The sequence below is a fragment of the Rattus norvegicus genome, chromosome 3 (assembly GCF_021556685.1).
Source record: "Rattus norvegicus strain SHRSP/BbbUtx chromosome 3, alternate assembly SHRSP_T2T, whole genome shotgun sequence".
In the NCBI taxonomy this organism is placed as follows: Eukaryota; Metazoa; Chordata; class Mammalia; order Rodentia; family Muridae; genus Rattus; species Rattus norvegicus.
The window spans coordinates 8,401,416-8,427,860 of NC_141536.1; the positions used below are offsets into that span (position 1 = coordinate 8,401,416).

Below are 26,445 nucleotides of genomic sequence, written 5' to 3' on the forward strand. Positions count from 1 at the left end.
AACTGGTGTTGAGATGACACACAGAAGTTAATAAAGGCACCTGGGTAACAAAAACTTCATCTCTCAATCCAGCCCTTCATGGCCTTTGCCAAAAACCCACCATGAAGGAGCACCCATCCATTCTAGCCATTTCCCCATCCCTCTTCCTCTAAAACAATTGCTAAGGCCCTAGGACAAGGAGAGCATCTTGACCAGTTCCCTTGATCCCCATAAACAAGCAGAGACACGAGGGGATGATGAAGTTCTTTATAGAGAAGCAGGGAAGAGGGAGGCAGAGGGCAGGGGTGGGCAAAGCCAGAAGGGACAGTGAAGGAGCTGCTTCTGTGTCCTGTGCCCAGTGGGTCTGTGTAGAGTGCAACAATGCCGTGTGGAAAAGCTGGAACAAGGCACCACTTCCTGTGGGAAGGACGAGAGTCAGTGGAACCAAAACAACTCACGAGAGGAAAATGTTGGAATGGGAAGGGCCTCATTCACCAGAACTAAACAGAGGACGAAGGTCATATCCTCCCTCCACCCCACTCCCAAACGGAGTTCCCACAATGCTCCATGCTCATGTGTAAGAGAGGACAGGTAAGTTCAGAGCAAAAATGTAGCAAATGGAGGACAAGGATGCTGTTGGATTCAGGCTCAGTTCCTAATTGTGAAGGTTGCCTTCAGCAATTTTCTAAACTACACTGTAGTGCTGTAAGCAATCCATGCACAAATGGAGTAAACATGGTGATTTGAGGGAAGGGAGGAGCAGACGGGGAATTTCCCTTCTGCAGCATTTAGCAGGGGATACATGAAGAGGAACATTTTCTCCATGTGCAAGCCAACTGCAGAGAATCAGCAAGGGCAGAGCCCTGCAGTTCAGGAAACAACACCCTGAAAGGAAACATGAACAAAACACATGGAGGTAGAATGTGTTCCAGTAGCAAGGCCATACCTGTCTGCACAGGTAGGAAAGGGTCTCTATCCCCAGGGTTTAAACACAGGGTCTCTAGAAACCCTGTTGACTGCAGGACCAGGATTTCCTCAAGTGTGCCCACAAACCGGTCACTTACCCTAATTGCTTCCTAGAGGGCATGTTTCTGTACAAGAAAAATATAAAAGAAAAAAAAAGTGAAAAAAGAAAACATTCAGAAATTCAAGGAATTTGGGTAGAAACCCAAGGCCCCTTCATCAGCCAGCATCTCCCCCACCCCTAAAGGACAAAGCTGGATGAGAGGCAGCCTGTTGTCCTGGGTGACTGGCTGCCTTCCCTGCATGGGGGTGGGAGAACATGGCAGCTTGATACCTACCACTCTGCTTGGGGATGAAGATGTTGTCTGGGTTGAGGCCTCCAGCTCTTACAGCATTCTGAAAATCTTCCAGGGCCTCCTGGTTGATCTCAGGGTTTCTGCCTATATGTGAGGGATTTGGAATTAGGACACAGTTGGGGGAGCTGATAGTTTCCTTCCCAGCACAGGGAATTAAGCAACTTAGGGGTGAAGAGGGAGACATGGTTATCCATGTGGGGACTTGACCCAGAGACCCATGTGTGAGAGAAGAGACGAGGTGGGAAAGAAAGACCAGTACATCATGTGCATACTTCCTTAATATCTAACATAGGAGAAACAGGGGCACTATTCCTGAGTTCATCCTAGGGCAGGTGAGAGCAGTGTAACCAATGCCACACTGGAGATAAGTCATCATTGGCTGAGGGACCCACATTGTCTCCCTGCTACATCTGGACAAGTACCTAGCATAAGGGAGAGCTATGGAGTTTCTAAGGTCTTCACTGCTGGAAAAATGCACACAGACAGAGGCTGTGATGAAGGCTGCATGTTATACTCTCCCCCCTGTTTCTATACCCATTCTATGTACAGCTGGAACCCCAACACCAGCAAGGTCCCTTTCATCCTGAGAGTCCTTGACCCATCTCACAACAATGTGACTCACCCACGAGTTTTGCAATTTGGAAATGATGTCTGTGTATTTTGCCCTCATAGTAGAAGATGTAGTGGTCCTCCACTGCAGATGGTATGCTGTAGAGTACCTGTTTGCCACTATCTGCAGAGGAACAGAGATACACATCTGGAATAAGCCCCTGAACCTTCAACAAGAATCCAAGGGTGGACTGGCACCTCTAAACCATGACTCCATCCCAGTTGCTTAGGGATTCCTGACCTAGGTTCTCCACAACCACCAGAGCCTTGGGTAAAAATACCCTTCATTTCCTTAGAAACCACACATGAGATATGGCCATGACCCAAATGTGTGTATCATACTGGAGAGTATGGCCTCTGAAACCAAATGCAGTCCCTTTCTCATTCCCTCCATGACCTCAGCCACAGCCAATGGGACATCTCTGGGCAGTTGTATTGGCTACTATTATGTCAGCTTCGCACAAGATAAAGTCATCAGAGAGGAAGAGAGCCCAACGGAGAAACAGTTTCATGAGATCAGGCTGTAGGCAAGCTTGTAGAGAATTTTCTTAATTAGAGATTAATAGGGCACAGCCCAGGCCACTGTGAGGGGGGCACCTCTATAATAAAATAGGCTGAGCAGGCCATGAGGAGCAGACCAGTCATCACCACTCCTCCATGGCCCCTGCATCAACTGCCATCTCCTGCCTTGTTTGAGTTCCTGCCCTGACTTCCCTTCATCATGAGCAGTGATGTGGAAATGCTAACAAAACAAGCCTTCTTCTTATCTTGCCTTTCGTCATGGAGTGCCATGGTAGCATCAGTGACCCTTTCCTAACACAAAACAGTCAATTCTCTTCTAGGGACAAATCTACCACACACAACGCAGTGTTCTGTGTCAGCTGTTCCCATCTGTAAGGAAAACAGCCTCCTGCGAGTGATCATGGGTGTTGATCATGGGTAATTGAAGGGGAGTTTCTCAGGCCATTGGGCACCCTGGAATGGCCACATTGACCTCAAAGGGATCATGGGAGGTTGAGTAGAGCCATAACAGGTCAAAGACTCACAGGCTGTGTATTTGCCAGGTTCATCTGTCTTCTCTAGGACAGTGCTCATCTCCTGGCACCGTCCTGAAATCCTGAAAGACAGAAGGTCTGTGAGACACACGGCTCAGCCACACACTTTCCCTGCTGGCAGCATCCAAATCAAGTCCTGCCTTTCCCTGTTTCCAAGGTGGCCAAGGAAGAGCAGGCTTCACTCAGCCCTTTTGTGTTACCAGCAGGCCTCCTGAGTCACATGTTCCAGTCCACTGGTTCTCACAGTGGCCCTAGTTCTGCCTAATGAACCCACTGTCTGCACTCTGACAGACTCTTGTTTACTCCCTCAGGAGCCTGCCCTACTTGATCTATAAACATTGTCTCAAGCAAAACCCTCCCTTCCTAACCTCTATGCTTTGTGGCTCCTGTGGCTAACCCTCTGTCTCTATTTAGTGACCAGCCCCACAGTCACTGTCACTTGAACAACTGAGGAAAAACTTCAGTGAGTGGCAATGGGAAAAACATGGGTAAAACTCCAAGATAACTGCCACATCAGGGACTGCCTAAATGCCAGATTCCCAAGGAGACAACACAAACAATCTCATGTTTGTCGGGGGCCACTAAGGTGACAGGCCCCAAGATGTAAGATAAGGCACAAAAGTAAAAGCCACATGAATGGTTGGTCACACAGGAGTTAGAGTCTACATAGATGAGAGGTCACACAAGTGAGGGGTCACAGAAGTGACAGAGCACACAGATATGAGGTCACATAGGCCATAGAGCATACTGGTGGGAATAGGCTGGCATTTCACAGTGTCTGTGGAGAGCATGACGACCTTTCTCCCTGGGGTCCTGTGCACACTCTTGATTATTCTGAAATCCTGATCTCTGCCACCGTCCCCGAATGAAATTTACATTGGAGGAAGAAAAAGGCCAGATAGTGTGTGCTCACTTTGGGTTCAGGAGTGAAACCCTTCCCCTTACCTGAGTCCCTGACAAAGAATGTTATATCAGAACAGACTGTTGGTGCCCCCTTGCAGCTGATTCATCTCTGGACCACCTACCGTTCCACGGTCCTCTGTACGCTGAGGCACCCAGGGTGGTGCTGTTACACACAAAGCACCTGGTTCAGGGTGTTCTGGGAGTTGACTTGGGCCCCAGCTCAGTCCCTAGATCTCCTGTGTGGGGAAAGTAAATGCCAGGAACCCGGCACACACTCACAGGACAGTGAACTTCACTTGCAGGTTGCCCCCTTCCAGGGTCTTGATTTTCATGGGAGTCACAGACACAGATCCAAACTTCTTGTCAGGAATCTCCTTGTCCCATGCTGCAGCTTTCAAATACCACGTTCCTGACACCTGGAGAAGGGACCTGGCTCTCAGGACTAAGGTAGACAGGAGGGAATGCCTCTAGTCCGTACCCCCACCTCTACCTCAGCCCAAGTTCTGGACTTGCAAAGCATTTTCTAGGCAACCATTCTCCCAACCCACTAAAGCAGCACTACCAAGGTCACATCTGTGTGGTCTCCAACCGCTACAGGCAAGAGAGTATCCCAGAGCCTGCACTCCCAGAAAATAGTGAAATGTCTAGAACTCCTCTCTCCTCAAGCTCTCTGCTCCCAGAACCATCTAAGCAGATTCCCCATGCTCTGTGACATTCATTCAGAGTCAGGGTTCAAGCCTGACTCTAAAATGGTGTCTCTCTAGGTGGAGAAGGAACGGGGCCTCCAACCAGCAACCTCAGCCTCTATCTGCCTTAAAGCCACTCACAGCCCCTGCCCCTCTGAGTCTCACATCCTGATTCTCTTCCGTGGTGGGGAAGGCCTGGGCCTGCAGGGCAGCCAGGAGGCTGAGGCCGAAGGTCAGGAGCAGGGCCTTCATCTCCAGAGTCTGTGCTCACAGGTGAACAGCAGATCACTTGGCAGACTGAGGAGACTCTTTAGGGGCCTCTCTCAGCTTCCCTTTATACTGCTCAGCCCAGGGTCCCCAGGGAACTTGGCAAGGTGTACTCACCAGTCCCTTCCTGGTCATTCACCCTGGCCAGTTCTGCAATGGAGCAGATAAAATGTCATCATTGTTGGAAGTCGTTAGAGAACACCCATTGCCCAGAAATTGATGGGACAGGGTTACCTCCACAAGGAACCAACTTGCAGGTTTCCCCCGGCAAGAAAGGACGTCTGAGTTAGAGGTGCAGCCTCCCATGTCAGGAGACCCCGAGGGTGAGCACTGCAGGAGTGAACCTTTTTGTCCACACTGTGTGGTCATCCAGCTGGCAGACATGCTCCTTGACACAAAGGAGGACACGTAAGCCAGAGAGTCTTGTGCTCCATTCTCAGGGACCTTCCTCAATCCCAGAGCAGGTCACTGAACCTTAGATCCATCTTGGAAAAGAGGAATCTCTGCTTATGGAAGCCCTGTTTGTACAAAATGTGTGCCTAAAACTGTGTCCCCTCTTCAGCAAGATGTGCACTAGCTCCTGTCCACCTGCAAAGCGAGGATGGGTCGGTTATAGAAAGAAAGCAAGAAGGGCTGTGTGAGCACATTTGTACCCTGGCACTCATGTACACCCATGTGCAGTGGGGTAGAATCACAAGCCGAGCCAGGAGAGATGGCTTAGCACTCAGGGACCTTGCTCCTCTTACAGACGGTCTAGGTTCAGTTCCTTGTATCCATTTTGTATCTCACAACCATGTACAGCTCTAGTTTCATTGAATCTCAATGTCCTTTCTGGCCTTCTCTGTGTCTCACATCCATATCACACATGTAAATTTATGCAGAGTCATAGATACACACATAAACCAAAAATTAGTGTTAAAGTGTTCCATAGACTGACAAAGGTCCTGTGGAAATTCTTCTAGGCTGGGAGGACAGGTGTCCTAGTTAGGGTTTCTACTGCCATAATAACGTTTCACAACCAAATCACGTCAGAGTAAAGGGTTCCTTTTGGTCTACACTTCCACATCATATACTCACCATTGCAGGAAGTCAGGGCAGGAGCTCAACCCTGGTTAATTCTGAGGACATGGAGAACGCTGCTTCCTGGCTTAATTAACCTAGTTCATTCTTCCTTCTTCCTATAGAAGCCAGCACCTCTGGCCTAGGTGTGGCCTCATTTACAATGAGCTGGGTGCTTCCCCATCTATGAATAACTGAGAAAATGCCTTGCAAGCTTGTCTACTGCCTTATATTTTAAGGGCATTTGCTCCATTGTGGCTCTCTTCTCTCCAGTGGCTTTGACTCATGTCAAGTTGACATAAAACTAGCTAGCACAATTGACCCCTTGTCAACTTGACACACAAACATTTTTTTTTAAGATTTATTTATTATATATGAGTACACTGTAGTTGTCTTCAGACACACCGGAAGAGGGCATCAGATCTTATTATAGATGGTTGTGAGCCACCATGTGGTTGCTGGGATTTGAACTCAGGACCTCTGGAAGAGCAGTCAGTGCTCTTAACCACTGAGCCATCTCTCCAGCCAGACACACAAACATTTTTATCACTGTTAAGCCACAATCTTTTCTTTGTTGATTATCCCCAAGATCACATAGTAATATAAATTGCAATGTAAAACATTTTACAAACTTAGATGGTCCAAGTCTTTACAAATTCCAACAGTTTAAAATCCAATCTTTTTAAAAAAGAAAAGTCCAAAGTCCAAGTTGCTTTTAAAATACAGCATCAACAGCTGTGGGCTCTTAAAGTTAAATGCTCTCTTACTTCAAGTACAAAGAACTAGGGCACAGTTAGAATCTGAACAATGCAAAAACCAAACTCCAGTTGTTTTGTCTAGGATCCTCTTATGATCCTTCTAGGCTCGTGTCATGTCTTCTGCTCTGCCCTCTGCAGAATGCACAGTTTGTCTTCTAGGGTCCAGCTGGCTTCACTCTATTGCTACTGCTTCTTGGTGGTCATCCCACGGTACTGGCATCTCCAAAATGCTAGGGTCTTCTGCTGCAATGGGACTGCATTTTCATCAATAGCCTCTGCTGGTGTCTTAGGGTTTTACTGCTGTGAACATGCACTGTGACCAAGGTAACTCTTATAAGGACAACATTTAATTGGGGCTGACTTCCAGGTTTAGAGGTTCAATCCGTTTCATCAATATGGGAGCATGGCAGCATCCAGGCAGGCATGTCCGGAGGAGCTGAGGGTTTCACCTCTTGTTTCCAAGTCAAACAGAAGATTACCTTCCAGGCAGCTAGGAAGAGGGTCTTAAAGCCCACACCCACAGTGACACATCCACTCCAAGGTTACACCTCCAAATAGTGCCACTCCCTGGGCTAAACATATTCAAACCACTACACCTGGGTTCTCTTCAAGGACTTCAGTGATGACACATAGTGCCAAGCCTCAGCCGCTCTCTATGACCCCTTCACGCCTGCAAAAGCATTGTCACTTGGGTAACTCTTACACTACCAAGTTTGGCTTCTAGCATGAGGTACAACCTGAGAGGCCTCTGGACCACAGCTTCTATGTGCTGGCCTTGAGGAAATACTTCCCAGAAGATTTTGCCTCAACGATGCTGCTCTATTCTTAGTCACAGCTAATTTCTCAGCTATACCTGAGATACTAGACACCACAGAGTCTTCACACAAATGGTCTGGTAAGAGTCTTTGCTTCCCTGTGAAACGTCACAAGCCAGGCCTGCATTGTCTGCACTGCTCTCAACATTCTTATCTTCCAAGCTCCAACAGAACAGCTCACCAGCTCTAGCCCAACGTACTGATGTCTTTCCACAATGCTCTCAAAAACACAGGTCAGGTCTGTGACAGCAACATACCATAATCTTGGTACTAATTTTCGTCTTTGTTAGGATTACTATTGTTGTGATGAGACATGGTGACCCAAAGCAACTTGGTTAGGAGAGGGTTTGCTTGGCTTTCACATCACTGAAGGAGACAGGAGCTGATCCAGAGGCCATAGACGAGTGCTACTTACTGCCTTATTCCATGCACATATTCAACCTATATTTTTCTTTTCCCCCCCAGGGGAGACCATGAATGCAGTCCCCCACTATCCAGAGCAAGAATGTAGATACACATAGTATTACAAAACTTGTATTTTTATTATGCTGGTGGCCATTACACAAAGTTCATACTCTAAATTCCTAACTATGGTCCTGAACCTATCTTCCCAAGGCTGCTCACCCATGTGACATATCCTATCTGGAGGTAAGATCTAGTCTCTAACAGAAGTCCCCGATTCAAGGGCCAGGATACTGTGGAAGATTCTCCAGCTGCAAGGCAGATCAAGGTGGCGTTTCTCCAGATGTGCAGAGCAGAGCACTGCTCTTGGTCTCTGCTTATGTCACTGCCCAGTGGGTGTCATGGGGTTTTAGGACTCTGTCTGGTCATCTTCAGTAAGTGATGTCACTAAGTTCTGGTTATCAGATGCAGCCTTGGGTTTGGTGGGGATCATAAGCTACTTTTACATGTCTAAAAGGCATTTTTTTTACTGTGCTCCCACCCACTCCCTCAAATTATGCAGTTGAGTTTCCCACTGAATAACTGGAGAAATCGTGGGGGTCAGCTCATCTGAGTAAGGGGTAAGCCTATCCCTGGAAAAACCACCTTCATGATCATGGCACTTCCCCAATCAGGTAAACAGCCAGCCTGTTTTTTTTTTCCTTTTGTTTGTGGGCTAGTCACTCCCCCATTGATCACTAATTAGGAAAATGCTACAGCTGATCATGTGGGAGGCATTTTCTCAATGGGGCTCCCTTCTCTTCAGTGAATCTAGCTTATGTCAAGTTGACATAAAACTAGCTAGCATGACAGGGGCTGGTTTCTTGAGGAGTGGAAAATAGTCTCCCTGACTGTAGAAGGGGGAGGGGCAGCCTTTCCTGATATATCTCTGGGGTGAACTGACTAGTCTTGACATGATAGGGTGGGGTGGAGGGGTAGGTGCTGAGTCTGAGACAAGGGAAGAAGGCAGGGACTAGAAGAAGCCAGTCTGCGACAGGTGACAGAGTGCATGAAGAATTTTCTTCACATGACTTTGAAAGAGCTAGAGAAATGGGGAGTGAGTGGACAAAATTTGTGAGAAAGTGAGCAAGAGCAGACCCAGAGTGCAGTGCCTTGTGAAGAGAAGTCCAAGGTCACCAGAGATTGACATGAAAGGCTGCCATGACTTCAGAGCCCTGAGGCAGATTGTGACAAATGTTGACCAGAGTCCTCAGTCTCTGAGCTTGCTATGGTGAAGATACAGACCTAGGACCCCAGGTTCTGCCCTCTCCCACAGACTCCAGATGGCTCCATGTGGGCTCATTACACACAAGCAAGAAGTCCATTTCTCACTGGTTTCATAGCATTTACCACAGCCACCTGTCTCTGTGGTGTTGGTTTGTAGGTAACACTGAAGGTGAAACCAATAGTCACATCAGATTACACCCATCTTTACTGTGTGGTCTCAGTTTTCAGGAGCGTTCCCATCATGCTTTGTGCCAGAACACCTGGTATCCTGTCCCAAGGATGCTGGACCTCACTGAACAGCCTCGGGATGATGAAATGTTGTGAAACAGAATGGCTCACAAGAACATCTGTGCTGGAAGGTGCATCCTTCCTTAATTCTCTCAATTAGCAATGCGAAATGAATTTGAACCCCACAGCAGAACAAAGGATAAAGCAATTCTGTTCTACTTACAGGAAAAAGTGTGATGTCAGTTCTGTAGGAAGCAGGAATTGAAGAATCTTGGTCATAGGGAAGGAGTTTCAAAGGCCAGCCAGTTTAAGTAAATAGTAACAAAGTCCTCAGAGTGTGTCTGACGGTCATGCCAACTCTGTGTAACTCCTTTACTTTCTGTGAAGGAATTGAAATAGCAGGATAAACTCCATTTTGTTTTCAAGACTCCATTCTAAGTTAACTTGCCCTTAGAGAGGCATGGTCTCTTGTGGTCTGAGAAAAATTGTAAAATGTCCCTGGCAGTTGCAAAATACACACAGCAGCTTTAGCTGGCTGATACAACAGAGTGGGCTAAGAGAACATAAGTCATTCCCAGGTCGAGATGGTCCTTTTTGATGTATGTTCCTTCCTTGTGGTTTAATTAGGTGCTGCAAACCAATTAGCTTAAAGGCCAACATTCCTTTACCCCTCCAGTTTCTCCCAGACTATGGCTAATCTGAACACAGGACATGTAAATGTCACACAAATGGGAACATGCCTGGAGGTTACTTCACCAAGCAACGTCCATGGATGTGTTCTGGGGAAAGTTGTGCCAGCCTCACCCTGCATCCTGGGATGTCACGCCACTCAACACTCTGTTCCAGAAGGCTGAATACCTTAGCCAGAATCCCCAATGGGGTCAGTGTGACTCTTTGACCATCCAAGTTCCACACACCAATGGAAAGGGAGAGACCTCACTTGGAAACACACACAATTCTTTCTTTTTTTGTTTCCTGGAGTTCCAGCTAAATAACTACCCCACTCCAAAATGTTGTAACCAGGGAGACACTGGAGTACAGAAAGAAAGAAGGAAGGGACGCTGGGAAGGAGCCACTAAGAAAGCAACACTGAACCTCTCAAGGATATCTTCTGGGAAACTGAGGCTCAGTCAAGCCTGACCCAGGTCTCTTCTCATCTGGCCTCTACTTTCACACATATGAAACTGATCTGTGGTGTCTAGAAATGGCCAAAGAGGGCCCTCTAGGCCATGAGTAATGTGAAAGAAGCACACCCACATTAAGCATCTTGCCACCTGAGTCAGTCCCCAGCCAAGCACCAGGAAGCTATCTGTGGGGAAAGCCTTATGAATGTGTCAGTGCTGTGGTTGGTTGGTCTAGATAGGCCTGTAGAAGAGGAGGGGACCAAAGAATATGGCTATTTAGGTGCCTCATTGCCTGCCATCCTTGACCCATTTCCCAAAAGACAAAGGAAGGCAAGACTGAAAACAGTGAATGAAGCGCTAACCCATCCAAAGGGCTAACCAGACTTTCAGTTCACTATTGATCAGAACAGAGAAAAGCCTGTTCCCCTTTGACCCTTGCCATGTCCTGTCATATAGATCTCTTGCCTGAAGCCTTCCACAGCAGGATCCATGTCTTTATTATGAAGAGGCACCCAGGCACTGAACGTAGCTGAGGTCTCCACTCTCCTATAGACTCACCTCACACCAACCTATGTCCAGTGGTCTAAATTGCTCTACATTTTAAAGTCACTCTCTCTCCTTTCTTCTGGCTTTGTGAGCCCTGAGCTGTGACCATGCACCATGTGACTCACTGTAAGTCAACACGTTCATGGGAAAGCTGTTTGTCACATAGTGCAGGGCACACAGAAGATCTTCAGTTCCCACTGTTGGAATTTTATATTGCCTAGTAACTTGTACAATAAAGCACAGAGAGTCATGTTTACATTATGTACAATATCATATGTTTGCATTATAAATAATGTTTTAAAAGATTTATTAATTTATTAGTTTATTATATATAAGTACACTGTAGCTGTCTTCAGACACACCAGAAGAGGGCATCAGATCCCATTATAGATGGTTGTGAGCCACCATGTGGTTGCTGGGATTTGAACTCGGTACTTGTATGGTACTTTCCATGAGAGCTAGACTCAGAGCTATGACATGCTGGGTTCAGATGGCTTGGCCCACCTACAGGGAAGTGAGTATCTACTACACAGTTGTCCATACCTGTGGAGAGCCAATTTCATATCCATGCCATGCTGGCTTCCACCAGTTTGGCTCTTCTATGGGGATGTGGGTATCAGACAATTATTCATTTTCTGCATCACTTGAGAGCCAGCCTCATATCCATGTCATGCTAGCTTTAAGTTGACCATCCTGGAAGGAATTGAGGCTTGGAAGCTGGCTCTGAGCCTTTAATACTGGCTTAACCTATAGGGTACCGAAAGTCTACAAGTTTGGAAAATAAGCATAACTTTTCTGTGAGCCATAGGATGCCAGAACTTTCTATCATTGTTCCTAGAGTTCAGCAGATACCTGGGTGGGGGTGGGGTGAGTTCTGTTCCCTGAGCCATAGTCGACCTTGTGGGCTGGAAGATGACTCTACACAGTCACTTGGCATTGGGCAAGGACTCTACAAGTCACTTCTGAAGATATTTTCACAATATATTGTGAATCCTGACGGTAGACTAGATTAGATGGAGAAGGGCCTAGAACATTAGTAAAACATGACTCTGGACATGTCTTTAAGGGATCCCAAAGAGGATCAACTAAGGTTAGGAGAACACCATGAAAGAAGATGATCTATCTCTCAGCCCTGGCTCCCCATGGGGAAATGAAACAGTTCTGAAGAAGGAGAACCCAAGCACGAATCTCTCAGAATTCTTCCTTCAAGTCCAACTAGTCAGCTTTGCCCCTCTCTCCGCCATGATGGACCGAAAACTAGAAGCCCGATGTATATTAACTCCCTTTAGCTTGTGTAGACCAGGGTCTGGTGGAATGGGTTCAGCAGGAAAAGGTCTCTGTTGCTAGGGCTGCCAAGCTGATCTGAGTCACTGGAGCCCACACGGTGTAAGGGGTGAACTCCTACAAGTTATCCCCTGACCTCCACAAGTACTCCATGCTATGAATGTGTTCATACATAGACACACAATTTAAACTAAGATTTTTTTAAAGTCATAGCAAAGAAGTAGGATTTTTGATGTGATCACCCGATAGTGTGGTTCCGAAGTCTTTGGGCCTAGTTTGTGGGAGAAATATGGACAAGTTTGGAGATTGTGGCTAGAGAAACCCTAGAATTCTATTAACAAAGCATGAGTGTTTTTTTTTTTTTTTTGGTTCTTTTTTTCGGAGCTGGGGACCGAACCCAGGGCCTTGCGCTTCCTAGGCAAGCGCTCTGCCACTGAGCCAAATCCCCAGCCCCAGCATGAGTGTTCTTGTGAAAATGGATGTAGGAAGACTAACGGCAAAGACTGAACATGTGGTGTCAGATGGAAATGATAACTTCGTTGGGAATTGGGTTTGAGGTAGTATGTGTTACACTGTGGGAGAGAATTTGATTGCACTTTATTCATGTCCCAGGTCTTGGGGAAAGGCTGGAGTAACTGTGGCAGACTAATTAATCTAGCAGAGAAAATTTTAAGGAAGCCCAGAATTGATGCCATGGTATGGTTATTGATGGCTGCTCTGGTCAGGTTCGCAGAGAGAATAAAGAGAAAAAAGCAGAGTGGAAGACTTGGAAAAAGTTGCAGTTTAGTCATGGAAAGTCATGGAAAGTTACAGCTAAGAAAGTCGTGGTTTTCAAAGAAATCACAGCCATTGAAAAGAAGCCAAATAGTTTCAATCAAGACCATAGTAAATACGCCTCGGTTTGCAAGAACCAGTGTAGTAAGTGACCCCACTTACTACAAGGAGTTTGTTTTCCCAGCTCCATTTCCCTCCATTACCCAGGTGCTCAGAGGCTGATCTGCTGTCCTTGTTGGAAGGACCAGTAACTGCCATGCAATGAGAGTTTTGCAGGCATGTATAATCCAAATTAGAAATGGAGAGGGGCTTGCACCCATTTTTATAGAAAGTCTGGGAAGCCAGGAAAGAACAGCAGACTGAGGATTCCTGCAAGCAGCTCCCGGAAGCCAGGCTACGTTGAAACCTGATGATGCATTGTTTATCCTGGGAATTTGTAGGCATAGGGGACAAAAATGTCTGCTGATAAAAGCCTAGGAGAGGTATTCCCAAGCCAGGTTATATCTGCTGACATCTTAGTTCTTGGTTTTTCCAAGCCTCTCTGAGCTCCCATGACTATACTGTGTGACCCAAGAGCTGGACATAGGTGTAGGATTTAATGATTTTTCTGTCTGGGTTTCAGGCTTATTTTGATTCCATGCTACCTTCTTATGACCCATTGGGAATGGTGATGTCTCTAAAATGTCTATACTATTATATCTTGGCAGTATGCTGTTCTCTGCTTTGCTTTTATAGGAAAGTGATTGGACAGTCCTTGACTTTGCCAACAAATTTGGCAATACTTATTTTGAAGAATGCTTCAATAGTTAAGAATGCTATCAAAGTTCTTGAATGCATTTTTATTATGCATTAGTCTTTGGGATTCAGAAGTTTGAATGTGAAGTATCTTCCACAGATCCCTGGTGCTGACACTATTTGAGAATCTTTAGGAGATGGAGCCTAGTAAAAGAAGTAGACTCTTAGAAAGTGTCCTTAAGGATGACTTCCTCAATTCTTCCAGTTCTTCCTCAATTCTCTGCTTCCTGTTCTCAGAAGATAGAAAGCCTGCTCTACCACAAGCTCCCACTTCCACGATGCTCAAACCACAGGACCAAGAAGCCACAGAGGGAACCATCAGAAATCGGAAGATAAAATAATTTCTCACTGGTCTGATTTCATTTCTGCTGCTTTGATAAAATATCCTGATAAAACTCAACTTAAGACTGGAAAGTTCCATTCTAGACAATGTTGGGAAAAACAAAGCAAAAGAAAAGAACAAAAGAAAAAAGAAAAAAGGAGGGCTTGAGGGTTTATTTGGTTTACAATCCCAGATCACAGTCTATTAGTCAGGGAAAGCCAAGGCAGAGCAGCAAAACTACACTCATAGTCAAAGCAAAGAGAAATGAATGCCCCCTGCTGCCCACATGGCTTATTACTCAGTGAGATTTCTTTACCGATACACTTCAGGACTCAGCCTAGGGAGTAATGCTGCCCACAGTGGTCTGACAAAGTAACAATCAAGACATTCCCACAGATAAGGCCACAAGTAAATCTGATCTAGATAATTACCAAATTGAGACTCTCTCCCCAAGTTATTCTGAGGGGTAGCACGTTGACTTTTATAGATAACCAATAAGTTAACTGCAAGTTGCCTATGTCTGGTATTTTGTTTAGGAGAGGGTCATATCTGTCCACTTTTCCTTTCTCTGTCAACTTGATGTATTCTTCCTAACAGCAGAGTTTCTGGCTCTGCCTTCAGCCTCAGTCCCAGTGCTCTGGTCAGTTGTAAAGTGCTTGACTTTTAAAATAAAGAGAATTTTAAAAATTTGAAAAGCAAAACAAAACAAATAGCAACAAAGAAAATCCACCCTAGGAGGGGATTTATCCTGAATTCCTGACCCAAGGAGGACCATAATAGCTTTGGAACTGAACTAGAAATGTTTTACATCATCCAAAGGGCCAAATACAGAGCAAACAAGCCAGAGCACATTTAGCCAGATTATGACAGAGACATGGAGGGTGGTAGAGAGATAATGAGAGCAAGTTATAAACTGACGTGTCAGAGCCCCCATAAAGGGCTTCTCATACTCCTCCTTTTTTTAAAGATTGTAATGAACTGACTTTACTTTGCACTAGATATGGGGCACAAAGCAACCTCCTTTAATAAAGTTGATAATTAGGTTCACTTAGAACATTTTAATAATTCACATTAAAAAGTATTTGCCTTTCAAATTGTTCTGCAATCCAAATATACAACAGCGTGGAAAACAACATTTAGAAAACAAAAGCCAATGTGAAAAGACGGAGTAAAACAGTCGAGACAGTACAGGCTTGATATGACTCAGACGTTACAGCTTTCTTACTGCATCACCAATGTCAGGGATCTGTTCCTTCAGCTGGCTCAATTTTTCCATGTCTAAAGAAATACCTTGTCTCAATGGTTTCATTTCACCATCTGAGTCCATCCAATATTCTCTAATATCAATAAGAATTTTTACTTTAAAGCCCCGAACACTGACGTATCTCATCTTTCCAATTTGGAACGTTATCATGTCTGCTGCTGCTACTCTGCTCGGAGGACGCCAGCGCTCTAGAACGCTCACCAGGCTTTTGCTTCTTCACAGATTTCTCTGAAACAACTTGCTTTTCCCCCTTTAACTTTTTTTCAACTTCACTGTCAGAATCACTGCCTGAAGAGCTCTAAGAAACAAGTTCCTTTGACTTAGGCATTGCTCCGCTCCAGCCGCCCAACATCCTCTAGCTCGCTCATTTGCTCCAGATTCCTCATCCTCCTTCTTACATAAAGGAGAGCACGCATCACTCCTCAGGAGACAGAACCCTGGCCTTCTTCAGAGACAAAGCTCATGTGCCTGGAGCCCACTGCCAGGCCTGTGTGAGTCTGTGTGTAAAGCCAAAATGAGCATTGCTTCCCATGGGCCTAAAACTGCAGGTGGTTGTGAACTAAAATATAAGTGCTAAGAACTGAACGTAGGCCGTCTGCAAGAGGAGCCAGGTCCCTTAACTGCTAAGCCATCTCTCCAGATTTGGATTGTGATTCTACCCCACTGCACATTGTGTGTACATGAGTGCCAGGGTACAAATGTGCTCACACAGCCCTTCTTGCTTTCTTTCTATAACCGACCCATTCTCGCTTTGCAGGTGGACAGGAGCTAGTGCACATCTTGCTGAAGAGGGGACACAGTTTTAGGCACACATTTTGTACAAACAGGGCTTCCATAAGCAGAGATTCCTCTTTTCCAAGATGGATCTAAGGTTCAGTGACCTGCTCTGGGATTGAGGAAGGTCCCTGAGAATGGAGCACAAGACTCTCTGGCTTACGTGTCCTCCTTTGTGTCAAGGAGCATGTCTGCCAGCTGGATGACCACACAGTGTGGACAAAAAGGTTCACTCCTGCAGTGCTCACCCTCGGGGTCTCCTGACATGGGAGGCTGCACCTCTAACTCAGACGTCCTTTCTTGCCGGGGGAAACCTGCAAGTTGGTTCCTTGTGGAGGTAACCCTGTCCCATCAATTTCTGGGCAATGGGTGTTCTCTAACGACTTCCAACAATGATGACATTTTATCTGCTCCATTGCAGAACTGGCCAGGGTGAATGACCAGGAAGGGACTGGTGAGTACACCTTGCCAAGTTCCCTGGGGACCCTGGGCTGAGCAGTATAAAGGGAAGCTGAGAGAGGCCCTTAAAGAGCCTCCTCAGTCTGCCAAGTGATCTGCTGTTCACCTGTGAGCACAGACTCTGGAGATGAAGGCCCTGCTCCTGACCTTCGGCCTCAGCCTCCTGGCTGCCCTGCAGGCCCAGGCCTTCCCCACCACGGAAGAGAATCAGGATGTGAGACTCAGAGGGGCAGGGGCTGTGAGTGGCTTTAAGGCAGATAGAGGCCGAGGTTGTTGGTTGGAGGCCCCGTTCCTTCTCCACCTAGAGAGACACCATTTTAGAGTCAAGCTTGAACCCTGACTCTGAACGAATGTCACAGAGCATGGGGAATCTGCTTAGATGGTTCTGGGAGCAGAGAGCTTGAGGAGAGAGGAGTTCTAGACATTTCACTATTTTCTGGGAGTGCAGGCTCTGGGATACTCTCTTGCCTGTAGCGGTTGGAGACCACACAGATGTGACCTTGGTAGTGCTGCTTTAGTGGGTTGGGAGAATGGTTGCCTAGAAAATGCTTTGCAAGTCCAGAACTTGGGCTGAGGTAGAGGTGGGGGTACGGACTAGAGGCATTCCCTCCTGTCTACCTTAGTCCTGAGAGCCAGGTCCCTTCTCCAGGTGTCAGGAACGTGGTATTTGAAAGCTGCAGCATGGGACAAGGAGATTCCTGACAAGAAGTTTGGATCTGTGTCTGTGACTCCCATGAAAATCAAGACCCTGGAAGGGGGCAACCTGCAAGTGAAGTTCACTGTCCTGTGAGTGTGTGCCGGGTTCCTGGCATTTACTTTCCCCACACAGGAGATCTAGGGACTGAGCTGGGGCCCAAGTCAACTCCCAGAACACCCTGAACCAGGTGCTTTGTGTGTAACAGCACCACCCTGGGTGCCTCAGCGTACAGAGGACCGTGGAACGGTAGGTGGTCCAGAGATGAATCAGCTGCAAGGGGGCACCAACAGTCTGTTCTGATATAACATTCTTTGTCAGGGACTCAGGTAAGGGGAAGGGTTTCACTCCTGAACCCAAAGTGAGCACACACTATCTGGCCTTTTTCTTCCTCCAATGTAAATTTCATTCGGGGACGGTGGCAGAGATCAGGATTTCAGAATAATCAAGAGTGTGCACAGGACCCCAGAGAGAAAGGTCGTCATGCTCTCCACAGACACTGTGAAATGCCAGCCTATTCCCACCAGTATGCTCTATGGCCTATGTGACCTCATATCTGTGTGCTCTGTCACCTCTGTGACCACTCACTTGTGTGACCTCTCATCTATGTAGACTCTCGCCTGTGTGACCAACCATTCATGTGGCTTTTACTTTTGTGCCTTATCTCACATCTTGGGGCCTGTCACCTTAGTGGCTCTCTTAGCATGAGAGTGTTTGTGCTGTCTCCTTGGGAATCTGGCATTTGGGCAGTCCCTAATGTGGTAGTTATCTTGGAGTTTGTTCTACATTCTTTTCGTCAAGCCCACTCCCTGAAGGTTTCCCTCCTTTGTCCAAGTGACAGTGATTGTGGGGCTGGTCACTAAATAGCTCAGAGACAGAGGGTCAGTCACAGGAGCCACAAAGCATGGAGGTTATGAAGGGAGGGTTTTGCTTGAGACAATGTTTATAGATCAAGTAGACCAGGCTCCTGAGGGTCAAGAGTCTGTCATAGTGCAGGCATTGGGTGGCATAAGGCAGAACTAGGGCCACTGTGAGAACCAGTGGACTGGAACATGTGACTCAGGAGGCCTGCTGGTAACACAAAAGGGCTGAGTGAAGCCTGCTCTTCCTTGGACACCTTGGAAACAGGAAAAGGCAGGACTTGATTTGGATGCTGCCAGCAGGGAAAGTGTGTGGCTGAGCCATGTGTCTCATAGACCTTCTGTCTTTCAAAGGATTGCAGGACGATGCAAGGAGATGAGCACTGTCCTAGAGAAGACAGATGAACCTGCCAAATACACAGCCTGTGAGTCCTTGACCTGTGATGGCTCCCCTCAACCTCCCATGATCCCTTTGAGGCTAACGTGGCCATTCCAGGGTTCTCATGGCCTTTCAATTACCCATGATCATTACCCGTGATCACTCCCACGAGGCTGTTTTCCTTACTGATTGGAACAGCTGACACTGAGCACTGCATTGTGTGTGGTAGATTTGTCCCTAGAAGAGAATTGACTGTTTTGTGTTAGGGAGTGTCACCGTTGCTACCATGGCACTCCATGATGAAAGGCAAGATAAGAAGATAGATTGTTTTGATCACTGTTCATGATGAAGGGAAGTCAGGGCAGGAACTCAAACAAGGCAGGAGATGGCAGTTGATGCAGGGGCCATGGAGGAGTGGTGATGACTGGTCTGCTCCTCATGGCCTGCTCAGCCTATTTTATTATAGAGGTGCCCCCCTCACAGTGGCCTGGGCTGTGCCCTATTAATCTCTAATTAAGAAAATTCTCTACAAGCTTGCCTACAGCCTGATCTCATGAAAATGTTTCTCCGTTGGGCTCTCTTCCTCTCTGATGACTTTATCTTGTGCGAAGCTGACATAATAGTAGCCAATACAACTGCCCAGAGATGTCCCATTGGCTGTGGCTGAGGTCATGGAGGGAATGAGAAAGGGACTGCATTTGGTTTCAGAGGCCATACTCTCCAGTATGATACACACATTTGGGTCATGGCCATATCTCATGTGTGGTTTCTAAGGAAATGAAGGGTATTTTTACCCAAGGCTCTGGTGGTTGTGGAGAACCTAGGTCAGGAATCCCTAAGCAACTGGGATGGAGTCATGGTTTAGAGGTGCCAGTCCACCCTTGGATTCTTGTTGAGGGTTCAGGGGCTTATTCCAGATGTGTATCTCTGTTCCTCTGCAGATAGTGGCAAACAGGTACTCTACATCATACCATCTGCAGTGGAGGACCACTACATCTTCTACTATGAGGGCAAAATACACAGACATCATTTCCAAATTGCAAAACTCGTGGGTGAGTCACATTGTTGTGAGATGGGCCAAGGACTCTCAGGATGAAAGGGACCTTTGCCGGTGTTGAGGTTCCAGCTGTACATAGAATGGGTATGGAAATGGGGGTGAGTATAACGTGCAGTCTCCATCACAGCTGCTGTCTGTGTGCATTTTTCTGGCAATGAAGGCTTTAGTGACTCTGTAGCTCTCCCTTATCTCCAGAGTAGCATGGGTCACACTGCTTTCAGCTACCATAGGATGAATGCAGGAATAGAGCCCCTGTTTCTCCTATGTTAGATATTATGGAAGGATGCATATGATGCGCTCGTCCATTTTCCCCACCTAGGCTCTTTTCTTACACACAGGCCTCTGGGTCAAGTCCCAACATAGGTGGCCCTGTCTTTGTCTTCACCCAAAGTTGCTTATTTCCTTGTGCTGGTAAGGAAATTATCAGGTCCCCCAACTGTGTTCTAATTCCAAATCCTTCACCCATAGGCAGAGACCCTGAGATCAACCAGGAGGCCCTGGAAGATTTTCAGAGTGTTGTAAGAGCTGGAGGCCTCAACCCAGACAACATCTTCATCCCCAAGCAGAGTGGTAGGAATTAATCTGCTATGTTCTCCCATCCCCATGAAGGGAAAGCAGCCAGTCACCCAGGACAACAGGCTGCCTCTCATCAAGCTTTGTCCTTTAGGGGTGGGGGAGATGCTGGCTAATCGAGGGGCCTTGGATTTCTACCTGAATTCCATGGTTTTTTGAATCTTTTCTTCTTTCATTTTTTCTTTTATATTTTTCTTGTACAGAAACATGCCCTCTAGGAAGCAATTAGGGTAAGTGACCGGTTTGTGGGCACACTTGAGTAAATCCTGTTCCTGCAGTCAACAGGGTTTCTAGAGACCCTGTGTTCAAACCCTGGGGATAGAGACCCTTTCCTAACTGTGCAGATAGGTATGGCCTTGCTCCTGGAACACATTCTACCTCTGTGTGTTTTATTGCGTTGTCCTTGCTGATTCTCTGCAGTTGGCTTGCACATGGAGAGAATGTTCTTCTTCTTGTATCCCCTGGAATATTCTGCAGAAGGGAAATTCCTCCTCTGCTCCTCATGTTTACTCCATGTGTGCATGGATTGCTTAAAGCACTCCAGTGTAGTTTAAAAAATTGCCCAAGGCAAGCTGCACAGGTAGGAACTGAGCCTGAGTCCAACAGCATCCTTGTCCTCCTTTTGCCACACTGTTGCCCTGAATTCACCTGTCCCGTCTTCACACATGGGCATGGAGAATTGTGGGAACTCAGTTTGGGGGTGGGGTGGAGGGAGGGAACGACCTTTGTTCTCTGTTTAGATCTGGTGAATGAAACCCTCCCCATTCCAACATTTTCCTCTCATGAATTGTTTTGGTTCCACTGACTCTCCTTCTTTCCACAGGAAGTGATGCCTCATACCAGGCCTGCCTCACAGCATTGCTCTACTCTGCACAGATCCACTGAGCTTGGGACACAGAAGCAGCTCCTTCACTGTCCCTTCTGGCTCTGCCCAACCCTTCCCTCTGCCGCCCTCTTCCTTGCTTCTCCATAAAGAACTTTATCATCTCCTGGTGTCTCTGCATGTCTTTGTGTGGTGGGTTAAGGGTACTAGGCCAGATCCTCTCCCTTACAAGGTCCTTGGCATATTTTTTGAAGGAGGAGAAGGCGATGGAAGAGGAGGAGGGAGAGGAGGAGTAGAAAGAGGAGAAGGACAAGGAGCAGTGAAGTTGCTAGGTCTGATGGGTTCCCCCTCATTGTAGTCTTTCTTGGGCAAAGGCCATGAAGTTCAGGGGTCAAAAGTTTGTCTTCTGCTGCTTCCTTTACTAACTTCTGCTTTGCATCCTCTTAAAGCCAGTTGTTAAGTGTAACAGGAAGAGTGTTAGTATGAATGTATCAAGGTTTAAGGCCTGAGGTGAAGCTTCCAGTGGTGGTTTTGGCATTTGGTGTTCACTTGGTGGCCATAGAAGAAGTGAAGGTTGAGGTCATCATTCAGGATATTGGCCTATGATTGAGGCAGAAGAATGTTGGGAATACTTCTTGAAGAATAGGCAGTAATCTTTTTTTTTATTACACTGTACACTATAGCTGTCTTCAGACACACCAGAAGAGGGCATCAGATCCCATTACAGATGGTTGCGAGCCACCATGTGGTTGCTGGGAATTGAACTCAGGAACTCTGGAAGAGCAGTCAGTGCTTTTAACCGCTGAGCCATCTCTATAGCCCAGAATGGGCAGTAATCTTACTTGTTTCCTACAATCTGGTTTGACAAAGTCGACATCTCTGGAGGTAGCTCATCTCCAGAGAATTGCCTTGTGAGCACATCCTAATGTTGTGAGTGTACTTCTCTAAATCACTGAGTAGTATGAAGCGCTAACTGTGATGAGATGTTCTTTCCTTCTATGGGAGACATGAATCAATCAAAGCTTCCTTGGGTACCAGGGTCATTCTAAGTCTTGCATTTCCTGGGCCCATTGGTTTTGGCAGGATTGGTTCAGGAACTCAGGCCTCTTTGGGACACTGGAGGGACCACATGCAGAAGTCTTGGGGCATGCAATATTTTTCTTTTCTGATGAGGGTCCTCATGTCCCCTACCTGCAGTGGGTCCCTACTATGCTACATTTATTTGCCATTCTTGGTGAAGCATCATGGTTCTTACCATTGCTGGCTCTGTCTTTTTGTAACAATCATTTTTTATTGGTTTCCCCTCAACAGCTCTGGCAATTGAGATGGTCTTATAGAAGACATAGTAAGACAGACATTACCAGGCTTCCAGGCACCTGCCCTGGTCATCCTGGGCCCTTTATGGTTTGTTTATTGGCATCTTTTTCCTTTGAGCAGCAGAGGTTCTGATGGTCCATCTGTCCAGCAGAACTCTACAGACAATAAACTGTGCTGAACCAAACTGAAGACTTGGTCCAGTCTGGGGAAGGGATCTGAGATGATGGATCTGAGGAGTTGGCTTTGCCTAATAGGCTGGCTTGTTTTTGGGCTTGGGATAAGGTTCTTGAGAAGAGTGACTGGATCCAAGAGTGACCTGGAAGGTAGCTATATGCAAGAGATAAGAGATTCTTGAACTCTTCCCAACAGAAACTACTACATATAAGATTTCCATAACATAAGACCAGTGAGGGTCCCATAATGCCATAGATTCCTCTAAGATAGGCAAAGTGGTTCTGAGAAGTGCCCATGGATGCCATATTCATGTTCAGCACCTTTAAAGGCATCTTTATGCATCTCCCACCTCCTGAAGACCCCCAGAAGATCACCATTCAATATAATCAATGGTGTTTAGAGCACAGAACTTTCTTCAAATGGTTAATTTGAAGAATAAACCCTCTCCTAACCAAGTTAAGTTAAACCAGCACTTAACCCTTGACTTTGCTAGTCCTGAGACCCAGAAGCTCTCTTTCCTATTCAGTCTGGGTTATAGGCACTTAACAAAGAGTATGGTCTGTCCTAGGGTATAAACAAAGTAGTTAAGGAACAAACAAAGCATAAACAGAGGTCCCATTATAACTGTATAAAGGTTCCAGAGACTTAACAAGACCCATCAAGATACAAAGAACACATTCCTTAATTGCATTCATCTTGAGCCTGCTTCCATATCCTAGCCCAATGTCAAATTCCTGCCAAATTCCTAGAAGGTGGTCCCCAAAACTCTCCACATTCAAGCTGTTCCTGGATGAATTCAAAGGACAGTTGTGTGTCTTTCATGCCTGCAAGTGCTCAGGTAAAGGGTCTTCCTTTTAACTGAGCCTTCACAGAGACAGCAGACAACCATACAGTTCAGTTCCTGTCATTGTCCATAGGGCTGAAATGCTTCTTCATCATAAGGTTCCTGTTGTGAGAGGAGGTCTCTGTTGATTACTTACTCCAGGATCAGGACAGACAGGACCACTTTTGTGAATGCTGCTGCTCATGGGTTTGAGGGCTAGGCATGAGGTTATGGGGAAGTGGGTACAGAATGAGTTATAATTTCCTGTTCTTGCACTAGTTCTCACCTGTGGGCCATGCCTGAGATCTCTGGGATCCTGGAGTCCTCAGCCATGGTGTATGTCTTAGTCAGGGTTTCTATCCCTGCACAAACATCAGGACCAAGAACCAAGTTGGGGAGGAAAAGGGTTTATTCAGCTTCCATGTTGCTGTTTCATCCCCAAAGGAAGTCAGGACTGGAACTCAAGCAGGTCAGGAAGCAGGAGCTGATGCAGAGGCCATGGGAGGGTGTTTCTTACTGACTTGCTTCCCCTGGCTTGCTCAGCTTGCTTTCTTGTAGAATCCAAGACCACCAGCCCAGGGAAGGCACCACCCACAGTGGGCTGGGTCCTCCCACCTTGACCATGAGTTGAGAAAATGCCTTAGAGCGTGAAGGCATTTACAGAGCTGAAGCGCCTTTTCTGTGATAACTCCAGGTTGTGTCAAGTTGACACACAAAACTAGACAATATAGTGTACCAATCCTGAAGCCTGAGGCTCACAGCCACTCCTGACCCATTCAGCTGTTGTCATGGTCCTGCTGTGAGTAGCGATCTGGTTGGGTACATTCAGAGACTTGTGCTGCTGTCCTGGTAGTAAGGGTGGAATCTTGGTATCCAGAGTGTGAAGGCACTGTATGGCCCGAAGTGAGTCTTAACTACTGGGAGAGCCCCCAAGTGAGATACGAGAATGGAATTTGATGAAAACACAAGAGGTTTATTTTTCCTGTGCGTCGGGGTTGGCCCTCCATCAGTCTCTTATGGTAAGTGACTAGAAGATGACTCTGAATGGCTACAACAAGCAGTTTTTATACTTTTTAGGGGTACAGGTTACATCAACAAGGTTACAGTTTAAACTCATTGGCTAAACATATTGGTCTTGAAAGACCCCAGAAGTGGGGAGACCCTCACTCAAGTCTCAGGATGATACGACCCCCCAAGAACTCATGAGAGACTGTCCTTGCTATAATCACACAAGGTTTATTGATAGGAACCAGTGCACTGGGGTCGAGACTCATATCCCATGCAGGGGTAGAGGATTTTGACCCTGAGTAGTTGGGAAAAGGGGTATTTAAAGGAAGAAACCCCAACCCATGGGGGTAGGGAGGGCGTCATTAGAAAATGACGAGAATACCAGTGAAAAATCACAAGGGGAAACTCCCTGTTTCTCAAGATTGTTCTCAAGATTTTAATCGAATTTTATGGTCAGTGAACAGAGTTGCTAAACTGACTTGTGTAATAATCAGTTCTGTGGTCAGTCAAGTTCCTGGAACAGAGTCACTGATCTGGCTAACTTACATTTTTGGCTCTGTTTGCTAGGGAGTCTGAATTTTTCCTGGTCTTTCATCTCCCCACTTCTTCTAGTATCTAGTTCTAATAATAGAACTAGATTTCAGTATCCTCATAATATTGATTTTTCTTGGTCTTGTAAAGCGTTATATTGTTGATGCAACATCAAAATCTGAACAGCACTTATTCTTTCCCTAATGAAGGTAACTAGTTTATTTAATACACATGGACCTATAATCAGAAGCAGAAGCAAAATTAAGAAGGGTCCCATAAGGGAAGATATCAGCGTAGTCATCCAAGGAGATCTACTAATCCAGCCTTGAACCATACCTGATGCACTTCTCTGTCTCTCTGTCTTTTGTCTAACCTTTTTCTAAGTTTAGTTGTGGAGTCTTTAATTACTCCTGAATGGTCTATATAGAAGCAACATTCTTCTTTTAGTGTAGCACACAGACCTCCTTCTTTAAGGAATATCAGGTCTAATCTTCTCTTATTTTGAAGGACTACCTCTGAGAGGGAGGTTAGGAATTCTTGGAGGTCAGCTAAAAACTCTACTCTTTTTATATCTAAGTCAATGGCAGCCCTCGATCCCCATAAGTCTTGTGTTGCAGGGCAATAGCAGATGTCTAGTAGCTGCCCCTGCAGCACCTAAACTCAGCCCTAAGATAATTGTCAGAGTAATTCCCAACTCTCTTTTGTGTCTTACTAAGTCTTTAGCATCAGGATTCCAATCTGAGCACTAGCTGAACCTACACACAAAGTCATGACTGCCTTTTAGAACTTCTAAACGTGTACAGGTTGTGATCCCTGAGGCACAGTCCCAAGAAGTGTTAGAAGTACTAACATATGCAATGCCTTTATAGTAAGGGGATGTTATGTCATTTGCAATAGAAATCAAGCCTACCCCTGCACTTACAATTGGGGAACCTATCTCGATGGAACCCAGGGCAAACATAAAATTCTTGTTTTCAAAGCACACTACTCAAGTGAGCATTACAGCAACCCTACCAGTCACGTCTCTGATGTATCCACTTATCTGACATGCAGGTCCAGGGAGGTTTTTGAAGATCTGAGTGTCCCTCTAGGTCCTAGCTCCCAGCCCCAACAGCTAGTGCTTGGCTAACTCTTTGTCCACTCTTTAGCTTGTACAGACCTCAAGATCTGTGATGTCACTGCCTCATAGTGACATGGGGACTACCATGAAGGAGGAGTGGCCCTGTATATTGAATGGTAAAGATAGACCTAGAAACTATGGGTCTCAGTGGCATCTGAATTCCTGGATCATGAATATGCAGCATATATTCCTTTGAGAATATATTGATTGATTCCAAATGAGAGCATCAACATCAACTCTTCAGACCAACTCAGTCCTCACATGTTTTCCTCTCCTTGTTCCTCCTCTCTGCCCGGAGCTGCTTCTTGTTGTAGACAATAGGTCATTGTAGGGAGCGGCGCGGCGAAGTAAAGATGGCGCCGACAGCCAGCCCCGTCCGAATGTGAATAACTTACCAC

The 26,445-nt window shown here is 46.3% G+C and overlaps 2 protein-coding genes and 1 pseudogene across 4 annotated transcripts; 1 reads left to right on the forward strand and 2 right to left on the reverse strand.

Annotated features, from left to right (window-relative positions):
- Nucleotides 1–232: 232 nt before the first annotated feature.
- Nucleotides 233–26,039, reverse strand: Vegp2 (von Ebners gland protein 2). 3 transcript variants are annotated; one of them, XM_087654843.1, is made up of 9 exons: nucleotides 25,942–26,033; nucleotides 9,570–9,725; nucleotides 4,936–4,968; nucleotides 4,145–4,281; nucleotides 2,954–3,024; nucleotides 1,921–2,031; nucleotides 1,281–1,382; nucleotides 1,044–1,070; nucleotides 233–396 (listed from the first exon to the last, which is right to left on the reverse strand). In XM_087654843.1, the coding sequence occupies exons 3-8, from the start codon at nucleotides 4,951–4,953 to the stop codon at nucleotides 1,045–1,047; spliced, it is 465 nt and encodes a 154-aa protein (XP_087510969.1). In that variant the 5' UTR covers nucleotides 4,954–4,968; nucleotides 9,570–9,725; nucleotides 25,942–26,033; the 3' UTR covers nucleotides 233–396; nucleotide 1,044.
- Nucleotides 15,347–15,783, reverse strand: LOC147995394 (activated RNA polymerase II transcriptional coactivator p15 pseudogene; annotated as a pseudogene).
- On the forward strand, nucleotides 16,763–21,238 carry Lcn1 (lipocalin 1). Its single transcript, NM_022945.2, is given in 7 exon segments — nucleotides 16,763–16,902; nucleotides 17,338–17,474; nucleotides 18,597–18,667; nucleotides 19,563–19,673; nucleotides 20,147–20,248; nucleotides 20,455–20,481; nucleotides 21,075–21,238. Coding segments are annotated over 6 exon segments (534 nt in total). The 5' UTR covers nucleotides 16,763–16,815; the 3' UTR covers nucleotide 20,481; nucleotides 21,075–21,238.
- Nucleotides 26,040–26,445: the final 406 nt, after the last annotated feature.

What these genes read in the sequence shown, in the direction of transcription:
- Vegp2 (XM_087654843.1), bottom strand. An exon ending in CCAAATTGCAAAACTCGTGG is followed by an intron (nt 1,383 to 1,920) that starts GTGAGTCACATT and finishes CCTCACATATAG; the next exon opens with GCAGAAACCCTGAGATCAAC. An exon ending in CTTCATCCCCAAGCAGAGTG is followed by an intron (nt 1,071 to 1,280) that starts GTAGGTATCAAG and finishes TTTCTTGTACAG; the next exon opens with AAACATGCCCTCTAGGAAGC.